Source organism: Ischnura elegans, chromosome 12 (genome assembly GCF_921293095.1).
Source record: "Ischnura elegans chromosome 12, ioIscEleg1.1, whole genome shotgun sequence".
In the NCBI taxonomy this organism is placed as follows: Eukaryota; Metazoa; Arthropoda; class Insecta; order Odonata; family Coenagrionidae; genus Ischnura; species Ischnura elegans.
This window is the reverse complement of record NC_060257.1, coordinates 54,377,301-54,388,387: the sequence shown is the minus strand read 5'-3', so window position 1 is coordinate 54,388,387 and position 11,087 is coordinate 54,377,301. Positions and strand designations below refer to the sequence as shown.

The following is an 11,087-nucleotide window of genomic DNA, read 5'->3' as shown; positions in this document are numbered from 1 at the left end:
AATTGCCTATTGTCGGCAAGTTTTCTTCATTTGATAGGGTATTAATAATCCTTATTTAAGCCAAGAGCTACCTGCTCGCAGGATACTCTACGCTACCGCCATGCTCGGCAGCAAGCAGCCTGCATCGTAGCGGCGTTCATAATCTCGCAGCCTCGTAGCCAGGTGGCCCCACACAGCAGCAGCCAGGCGTCAGTTCCCAGTATTCATACTTACCCGTCGCGTTTTCGCGCGCTTGAAAATTTTCACTTTTCATTTCTGAGTAGATTTGAGTTATGTCAAGTTATATTTCACTCGAGAAAAATAGATATCGTCATTTAAAAATCTAAAATCGTGAAATGTGTCCTCCACGAGTAATAGTCTTTCGATTTAGGCAATGAAAAAATAATAGAAAACCACTATTCTCTAATCTAGTGAGGAGCCCGTGAAAACTACCGAATTCAAATCCATGACCTAGACGTCGGTTTAGTGATAAAAGAATGACTAAGAATAGGCCTTGCCCTAGTTTAGAAGCTCAATGTTGAGGACAGATATGAAGCATTTCGGGCTTAGGGAAGCTGTGGCCTTTCGCCAGCTTACCTCATAGCGGTGGCATTCACGAAGGGAAAAAGATAAGAAATTTGGGAAATAATATCCTGGTGAAAAAAACTGAAGATGCTCAAGCGGAACAGCTGAGCGTCTTTGAAGTTGTCCGTCCAGAGATATCAAGGTTTGATTTGAATGGAGGTCTTGGATATTACTAAATTCAAAGGAAGTTTAAAAATATGAATGCATTAAATCAACTGATTTTGACGTTACTTGCGGGAACAAAGTTGATAGTAGTTTAACAATATTGATAGTAATGTAACAAAAAAAGAAAACAAATGTTTATAAAAAGTTTTTCTCCATCTAAAATTTCCGTTTATAATTTTAAAATCGGAATAAAAATCGAGTACCAGTTCATATTATAAAATGTTATTATGTTGTATTATAATCACGTTCTGAATTATTCTGAAAATTCCAGCTTGAAAGCCAATCGGGAAGTGAATTAAAATTGAGTTGAAAGATTTGACGCGGAAAAAAACGACTAACATCGAAGCGGGTTAATTAAAACGTTATAAAATAGGTTGATTCTGCCTTCAAATCGAGGAAGATAATATCAATTGGAGCCGGAGAACAAACAAACAAACAAAACGGCGAATCCGTATTGTTACGCTCCTAGATGAGCGGATTTACTCATTGGGCGATTTTTGAGCGTTTTTGCAGTGGAGGTATCGATATAACTCACTTCGAATAACTTTAAAGTTCATATGTTCCTCATAAAAATTATATATCTACTGAGAAATTTAAAGAAATACATTGAAAAGGAAGATAGAGGGTTGAGAAATAATTTTTTTGGGAAATAATAACTTTAAAGTTACACTATAGTATAATTCATTTTCGGGTGTACTGCCGCGTGACATGAAATTTTATTGCCCATAGTTCGTCCTGCTGTGAACGTCATTAGGAGACGTTGAGCTCCTTAAAAATGTATGTTCTTAAGAAGACCATCACTCATTCTCGACCGTTCGAATTTTCTAACGAATTACTTGATTAATAGTGACGTGATAATCTCGAAAGTTTCAGGGAATATAAAGTTGACCCTTTGCTTTCTTCTGTGATCTGCTTTTCTAATTTTCTATGTTTCAGTATCCAATCGAAGATGGACAAACGAATATAAAAGTTATCTCAAGTTATATTTTTGCAAAGTAACTGTAATTTACGCTTATCGATTTCTTTATTTACGTCGTCTTTCGTGCGATCCCAAATTATTTTTTTGAACTACACAATTTTCGTGGTCTGTTATGAGAGGTTGCATACCTTTGCAGAAAGTCTTCCTGCAGAGCGGAAGTTTGCCATCGCTGTTCTCCATAAGGTCCGTACCGTGTATTAAATATGGAACGCACTGTAGAACTTTTAGACTCTGCTTTGATTTGATTTTCTAATGTTCTATGTTTCTGTATCGAAACGGAGAAGCCAACATTTGCTTCTGGTGGAATCACTAAAATGAATGATGAACGAACCCCAAAGTTATTGACGTACCAATTAGTCCATAAAGTGTTCTCCCCATAATTTTTCATAGTTTCTTTTTCGTATTTTCGTCCATCTGTTGTACAGTGGAACCTCATTTAAACGTCTTCAGTTTTATGACTCTCTCCGATGTACGACAAAATTGGGTTTACCCGGCGTAAATACAGGCATTTTGTGTGGTAAGTCAATCTCAATTAACGACCTTCAGTTTCAACACTTTCTTAGTTGAACGACGCAAAGCCTAACCTCGCCAATCAAATTGCACGTCAATTTACACGTTCTTCAGTAACTGATTTAGGTTATAAATTTATTATTTTTCCAATGAGCTCAAGATAATGTTGATTTTATGTATTTATACCAGAAAATAGCGCAGAATATGAGTTTATTGTATTTGTGTTTTTAAGAAAAAATATTTGCCGTCGTTGTTCTAGACTGAAAAATAGACAGTGTCGTAGCATAAAGTAAATGTTATTTAAAACAAATTTTGGTAATTATTATGTAGGGTTGTTGCTAAACCTCTGATATCTTGAAATAGTTTGTCATTTGAGCTTATTATGAAATTATGGTTATATGGCTTCCTAGTTCCTGAAGTAAGACTTCTATAAACTAATTCTCTGCGAAAACGACGTTCTCACCTATACGACGGTTTTTCTTTGAATATGGATGAATGATGTAAGCTAACTCTAACTTTATCCAATTATAATCACCAATTATTTCCGATATAAGGATTATTTTCGCCTATTGTAATTAAAATGTGGTAGGGTATACCAAAAGGCTGTCCTAACCCGCTAAGTTTTATCAATTTCGCGAATTTCTTCCTAGGGCGCGCTACTACGTGAAATGATATTTTTGGTTGCAATACCTTTTACCAGACTCTACGTAGTAATATCATTGGGACTACGATAGTATTGAATTAATTTGAAATTTGAATTTGATTAAATGAGGGTATGTGCGTTATTACAGCAGAAGTTTATTACAGCATAAAAGAAACTCTTATGAAATTTATAAGACTTTTAATTTGACCGAGATAGGTTCGGTATGTTTATTGTCGTTATAAATTTTTTTGGACGATTTTGCATATTGGGAAATGACAGTGTTTAAAATCAACTGATTTTTGGTCTGACTTGATGGAACGAAAAGATATTCATGGTGAAACAAAAACCCATTACTGTTCCACAAACCTTTATTTATTGTCAACTAGTTTCGACGGCTTTAGCGTCATTATCAAGATAACCAGTCTTGATAATGTAAATATAATAATGTCCGTCTTGATAATGACGCGATAGCCGTGGAAACTTGTCGACGGCTATGGCTTCCCTCTCTACCCTTCCTTAATAGTTTCGACGGCTATGGCGTCATTGTCAAGGTAAACAGTCTTGATAATGTTATTATAATAATGTTTGTCTTGATAATGACGCCATAGACGTAGGAACTAGTGGACAGCTAATAAAAGTTTGTGGAACAGTACTGGATTTTTGTTTCACCATGAATGATAGTGTTGTATAAAGGTAAGGGGGATCGGATTGGTGAGGTGGCTAGAGTGTTGGCATCCCACCCGGTTGATCTGGGCTCAAATCCCGGCAGTGGTAAAGATTTTTCAGAGGCTGCCCCATCCATGCATGAGTGTCTAGTGGAGGGCTTTTCAAGTGTAGCGCTCCGTCCGTCGAATGGGACGTTTTGCCGTGATATCCTTGACGCCTTTCTTTAGGAGCAGGCTAATACCGACACCGGGTTTCTCTCCACCCTTCCCTCTTTACCCTTCCTTCGTGGCGAAAATGATATAAGCTGTCGGTCTCCTCCCCCAAGTACCATACGAAGGGTAAGGGAGAAAATTGAGGAGCAAAATTACCAAGTTTTTTAAATAAATAAATACAATTTTATTAGGTAAAAAAGTTGAATTAAACAGATCTATAAAAGCAATGATTTCACAAGCCGACTTCCTTCTTGATCCAGTCGCGTAGAGCGGTCACTCTCGTGTATACGCCTGGAAATTTGGGCTGAGCGCATCCATAGCCGAAGGAGACGATCCCCACGAGCTTGCCGTTCACGACCAGTGGACCACCGGAATCACCCTGTGTACAAAAGAGAAGAAAAAAATCGCACGTGAATTCGAGAATTTGAATCCCGAAGAATGCCTTGTATCTATATTCCCTAGTAAAGTTCCCGTATTGGACGTCTTTTGAAAAGGTTTTGGCCAGAGCTGCTAGGTAGATCCAAATAGATGCTAGATATATTAGATGTGTCATACCTAGGTGTAATATATCAAATTTATAGCTTTCCGGGGATCGGGTTGGTGTGGTGGCTAGAGTGTTGGCTTCCCACCCGGCGGGCTCGGGTTCATACCCCGACGGTGGCAAAGAATTCTCAGAGGGTGTCCATTCCTGCTTGAATGTTGTCTGGAGGACACTTCAATCGCAATACTCCGTCCGTCGTATGGGATGTTAACCCGCTGCCCCCTATGCGCCTTCCGTTAAGAGCAGGCTAATGCCGACGCCAGGTTTCCTTCCATATCCTTCCCTCATGGCGAAAATGACCTCAGCTGTCGGTCGCCTCCTCCAAAACCATACCATACTATACCTATAGCTTTCCGAAGCTGTTCCTCGTGATTATGAATACTCTTATGCAGATATTGAGGATAAATGTATTTATAGATTGACATTTTTTCAAATCTCCTAACTTAAGTCCTTATTTAAAATGTACTGCGTGCTAAGGAAAATTCGTTTAACTGCCACTCGGTTATTGCTCCCGGATGTTAATGTGGTTAGGGCTCACACGAGTCGCAGCCATAGGTGAGTACTACATCTTCGAGATAGCGTGCAAGCCTTCACTGGGGCGTGTGGCACGGGGTGACAGGGAAACCAGGCATGCAGCAAACATCAAATCAATTGAAATCAGCGTTTATTGGTGAAACAAAGTAATACTCATGGTAGACGTAAAGCATGTACAAGGTACTGTTTCTCAAGTTCCTCAAGCTTTTTTAAAATGCTGTCCGTTATACGCGGAGGAGATGCTGGAAATCGTTCTAGAGGGAAGATTTGGTTAGGGGGGAAGGGGATGGAAGGTAATTAGATTTATTGGTGGAATGAAAGCGTACTATCCTAACTGAGCTTTGAAAAATGAACAATGATTGATTTGAATAGATTGTAAAAGAGCGATTCTCTATTCTCCTTCATTCATCCTAGTACCTGCCTACCCATCTGAAGTAGTTGATGCTACGAGGATATTCCAAGTTATGTCTTTTTCTTTGTCTTTCTTAATGTGTCTAATACTATTGATAGTTTTACTATGCTTCACATTATTGACCTGTGAACATTGATCAGCATATATACTTAAAGATTTAAGTGATAATGTGTCCTATCGATCTTGTGACTAATTAAGTTTGCATATGATGGAGGAGGGCTGATTTGTTATATAATTGGAGACTTATAATTCATTGGGGTGTAATTGCCATTTCTTTTTTTTTTAGTAAGTATCTTAAATAGGATACATACGCCACGCCAATCGTCAATCCAAAGGTTTTTTTTGTGTAGATTTACAACCTGTCTGTTCCTAGATGATATTGAGGCTAAACAGGCCTGAAGAAGCTGGGATTCGTCAAGCGTATTGTGGGAGTATTTTCGGATGTTAAAAGTAATAGAGCTTACGCACTCGTCCGGCTACATCTTCAATATGCAGCGAGCATACGGGATCCGATTCAGGAAGATTTACGTGAACTGAATAAAATACGAAGGAAAGCGGCTCGATTCGTCAAAACTGCTATGGGCGTTCAGAAGGCGTTGCACAGATGTGAAGCGAATTAGGCTGGGAGCCGCTAGAGACTCGGAGGCTGCGCGCTAGGCTTAAATTGTTTGAGAATTTGAGATTAGAGATATTTGAGAGCGATACGGAAAACATCATATTAGAACCCCACTACATTTCCCGGTCCGACAGAAGCGATAAATTTAGAGTGAGATTTTGCCGAATGGATAGGTATAGGGACTCGTTTTCCACCCGCAAGATAAAAGATTTTGATAAATACCTAGCGTAATTTCGATAGAGCATTTCCTTTTTGTGTGTTAACTGATGGTGTTCTGACCCCCCGCCTCACGCCTCTTTTGGTGGCTTGCGGGGTAGTATATGGATGTAGATGGAATCCGGTGTAAATTTATTGATTACAAACAGATGAAGATGCTAAATGAATACAAAAAAAGTGGCAATTACACCCTGATGACTTATAAGTCAATTCTATTACTAGGACTTCTTGTGAAAAAAATCAACTTACTTGGCAAGAGTCTCTCTTTGGAGCGGCCGCACAGATCATATTGTTGGTTATAGATCCGTAGGCTTTGTTGCACATCTTCTGGTCAACTATTGTGACCACAGCATGACGTAAGTGCTCCGGCAAGTCGCCTCCCTCCTGTACGATAAGGGTGAGAATCATCGTTAAAAATTGCTGCTATTGTTAGCTTAACGAAAATAATTAGACAAAATTGCATCTCGTGTGTCGATTTGTGTTAACTCAGTAACGGGTCATTGCATACTTTTTTTTTTTTTTTTTTTTTACGTACGCCCATGGGATATTTCCCCTTTAGCAATGACCCCAAAATTTCAGTAGTACGGAAAATGGAAGAATAAACTTTGATAGGTTCACTAATATTTTTGAAAAAGCACGACCCGGGTCTCATAGCATTGTTACATCTTCTGCTGTACGACGTAACTATGTACACCATTGCATACTTATTTGTCGTAAGGGTTGCACGATCATCTAAGAAATTGAAAAAAGTATTTGTTTAGGGTCGAAGTCCTCATATTTTGATCATAAGACCTGGTTACGCGGTACATAAACCCATACAATTTAAAGTCTAAATGCATGAACGAGTTGCAAAAGTTGTACTCTTTGACCAACTGATTTTATGCAAGAAACTCTAAATGCTAATTAGCTAAAATGCTAATTTTATGCTAATAAACTCTTTTTAGGTGTCGGCAAAATGTAACTAATTCAGTTTTTTAATTTTCATATCAAAATATATCTGATGGGCAATTCTTGAAATTCTTAAATAGAATTTACGGAGAGATTTATATTATTGATGGCTTTGTAAGAAAATTAGACTTACAGACTTCGTATTTGTAAAGATACAGCCACGTTATTAATAAAAAAATACACAGAAAATTGGCAATTTTTTGGGTGCCTTTTATCTTTCCTCTTTTAAAGACTTTTGCGATTTTTGCTTCTGGGGGGGCAGCTACCCCCTTCTGCTCCTCGCTGGGTACGCCCATGGGATATTTCCCCTTTAGCAATGACCCCAAAATTTCAGTAGTACGGAAAATGGAAGAATAAACTTTGATAGGTTCACTAATATTTTTGAAAAAGCACGACCCGGGTCTCATAGCATTGTTACATCTTCTGCTGTACGACGTAACTATGTACACCAGACGATGTAACTATGTTATGGAACCCGGGTAGTGCTTTTTTAAATATATTTGCGAACTTAACAAAGTTTTTTCTTTCATTTTCCATAGTAAAAAGTCACACTGTGAAGCCTGAAGTCATCAGTAATATTTCAATTTCAGCTGGCAAACCCATGAAAAATGATTTGTATTAGTATAAGATATGTACCTAAAATAAAACTATTTTTTCAAGGAAATAATCTCATAAACTAATAAAGCGCTGTTATAATTTTCTTAATATGTTGGTTTCATTCACCTTTTCCATGCTAAAAGGTCACAACTTGGCTTCCGACTCTTCCCCTGGACCATGGCTTGCCCCCCCCCCTAGTTATGATCCTGGGTACGCCCTTGTATCATCCTCTCTCAATAATAAAATTATGTACCTTTTCTTTGTGAATGGCAAATTAATCAGTTCGTCACTAATAGTAACATGCACTGAATGTTCCACACTCACCTCGGTAGTTCCCCAACCAGAAACATCCGCGCCGGTTCCTACGGGCACATCCATATCACTGTCCGGCAGGGCAATGGGCTGAACTCCAGGTCGGAAGACAAAGGGTGGATTGATCTGAGAGGATATAATATGAATAACTGTAAATATGAGGTCTAGTGATGTGGGCCAAAAATATACCAGGTGTAGATACATGTAATCGAATTATTCTCTATTAAATTTTTAACATCGGAAATTACATTTTTTGTACCTATAGTAAGATCCGAAACTATATTCACTTTATTGTACGAAACTATCGTACCTTTTTGGACCGGGAGTTTTTTCGTTAAAGTGCCTTTTTGGATTTTAAGTGGTTTCGTACCCTTCCCATTTCGCACCTTTTCGGATTCGTACTTTTTCGAATTAGTAATTAGTGAATGCGGTCCCAAACTTTTGAATTTCCTTCTCTGAAGTGTGTTTTCGTATCGGAGAGCAACTCTGATGATAACATAGCGGCCGGTAGAAGAATCGTCAATGCGAATACTCGTGCTTCCTACCCCCCAAAAATGTCAAACTTTCACTCAGAAAGGACTTTTAATCACGTTATACTTTACCATATCTCATGGCATAGTGGCAAGGCGGAATGGTGCCTCCTTTAATAGGAGGGAGCATTTAGTGGTCGCGAGTGAACTCATCGTGAAGATCGCATTAGAAAATTCTCAAATCCGCCGCCAGAATTGTTGTCGCTCCGCGCGCATTTAAAACAGATTTCAAAATCACCACTCGCGGCGCTACCAGCCATCTAAGTATATGCAGTTCTCACGAGGTAATTCACGGCAGCAATACGTATCTGAGCCAATAAATAACATAAACTACACATTTAACCCATGTGAGACGATTGTCAACTAAGAACGACCACTTCCACTACGGTTAATGGCGAAAGCCACACTGAAGAGGATACAGCTGCCTAGTGGCGCCCCCGAATAAAATGCGCGCGAAACGGCAACAAATATAACGCTTAACCGTCTTGTACTTGGGTCTCCTTAAATAGAGTCCCCTTGGAACTCACCTCCAAAATGGATATATCCCCATCCAGGCCACCTATGTCGAATCCTGGGTGCTGGTGGATCTTGGTGACTTGGTGGATGCTACCACCCTCGTCCACGATAGAGCTGCCGGCCCTCACGGACAGCTCCTCAGCAGTCGTCCTGAGGAAATAAAAGATCTTTGATTTATGTGAATGCACGAAGGACACTCTCCTGGTGAACATGGAAACGTATGGGATTCCATTGTGTTCGGAAAGCCACGGACAATCGGGGATAATAACACGATTCTGAAAAAAATCATCTTTTCTGTAGAATTCAAATGGGGATTTTATCCCATCCACTCTCTCATAGGTTCCCTTCGGTAAATGAACATTGCGAGCTTATGTTAGCGCTCCATTGCTATTGGAATTCTACTTAATTCCGTGAATATACTTAATTTATCAATGATATTTGCGATTCAAACCTTAACTTTAAACTATGAATTAATGGCTTTAGTTTGTTCGATAAATTCAGTTATAAATTGGTGTCGCATGAGCACAAGATTTTCATTGTGAATAAGGTCGTTTCCTATTATTTTTTTATTGCCTAACTCGAAAGATTATTACTACTGGAGTACGCATTTAACGCTTTTAGATTTTTAAATGATGATATCTATTTTTCGCGATTAAATAAAATGTGAAAATTTTCAGGAGCGCGAAAACGCGAGGGCTAAGTATAAATGGTGGGAAAAGCCCGTGTGACGTATTTCTGGTTCCCGCTGCCGCCGTGTGAGGTAACCTTGGGGCGAGGCTTTGAGCCGCTATGATGCAGGATGCTAGCAGGTAGCAAAGTATCATGCTAGCAGGTAGCGCTTGGCTTAAATAAGGATTATTAATACCTTATCAAACGAAGGAAACTTTCCAACCTTTGGCAATTTTAATAGGTGATTATTAATAAATGTTTCCCTGAGCTCTGTGCCTCATGCATGCATTGGTAATCTATGACGATATAAATCTCCTATCTACTCGTATAGAATCTAGGTCCCTGTGACGTCACGTGGAGTGGCATCGCATGGGCGCCAATCTGGCCTTTTTCAAATGAGGTTAAAATTGACCATTAACATTCGTCTAAACTGGGATTTCTAAAACCAAATGATGTAAATATTAAGAATACACTCATGGTGGGTAACGAATCGCTGTTAATGCCTTTCGTTTTTTTGATGAAGGAAACTACCCTATTGATCACAATGTTATATGAATTGTTGGAGCAATAATAGACAAATACTCGCGTCAAAGTATTTGGTAGAATTCACATACCTTATGAGGGAAATGCGTACTGTTTCAGGGAATTTTGGCCGCGGAGGTATGTGATGGATTGAGATGCTCATTTGGGTAGGTTTATGTGCAGGTTCATTCTTTTACAATTATCGCTTGCCTGGGCCAATGTTGATTATAAATTCAATTATAATTGTACGTATCTTCAACTTTTCACTCACCCGTCGGTGCAGTGGGCGGCTGTCACAGCCATTGTCCTGCTGATAATCGACGCTCCGCATTCGAAGTATCCATCACGCCGAAGTACTAACTGGAATATAAAGGTGAAGCAATTATTACTGTGATTTTTTCCATGCAGAAGTATTGTACGTGATGGTACTGCAGGTACCTTACCTGGTAAGGGTAGTCTTCAATGTTAGCCGTTTTTCCACCCACGATTTTTCCGCTCATTCTTGGACGTACCATCTGGGGCACTCGTGCTGATCAATCAAATAGACAAGATAATTCGTGTTAATTTTATGAAAAACGGTTACTTTTAGAAATATTTTTACCATCCTCAGTCGTCAAATTTATCCCAGATTAGGTCCTTTCATTTCACTAATATTGACTGCTCATCCATTCAAATTTCATGATTACGATTCTAACTATTTCGTGTTCAGGAATGAGGTCATAGATATTTTTTAATAATAATAATAATAAAATGTCTTTATTCGGGCGAGGTTGATACTAAAAAGTCCCCTCTTCCACCTAACCCCTCCATAGCGTCAATGCAAGTATATTAAAAATGGTAGACAAATGTTTACAACACAAAGAATATACAATACACACTTTTTGTGAGATGTCAAAAATATAAACAACTATATGTGAAATTATTATTTATTATCA

At 38.8% G+C, this 11,087-nt stretch overlaps 1 protein-coding gene across 1 annotated transcript; it reads right to left on the bottom strand.

Moving 5' to 3' along the window:
• Positions 1 to 3,971: 3,971 nt before the first annotated feature.
• LOC124168688 (trypsin-1-like) lies at positions 3,972 to 10,455 on the bottom strand. Its single transcript, XM_046546954.1, has 5 exons — positions 10,424 to 10,455; positions 8,973 to 9,111; positions 7,928 to 8,041; positions 6,308 to 6,442; positions 3,972 to 4,118 (listed from the first exon to the last, which is right to left on the bottom strand). The coding sequence occupies exons 1-5, from the start codon at positions 10,453 to 10,455 to the stop codon at positions 3,972 to 3,974; spliced, it is 567 nt and encodes a 188-aa protein (XP_046402910.1).
• Between the last annotated feature and the right edge of the window lie 632 nt (positions 10,456 to 11,087).

Excerpts from the sequence above, each read along its gene's own strand:
- LOC124168688 (XM_046546954.1), bottom strand. The coding sequence starts at position 10,455 with ATGGCTGTGACAGCCGCCCACTGCACCGACGG. Across the intron at positions 8,042-8,972 it reads GGGATATATCCATTTTGGAG|ATCAATCCACCCTTTGTCTT; the intron begins GTGAGTTCCAAG and ends ATATCCTCTCAG. Across the intron at positions 4,119-6,307 it reads CAAAGAGAGACTCTTGCCAA|GGTGATTCCGGTGGTCCACT; the intron begins GTAAGTTGATTT and ends TTTTGTACACAG.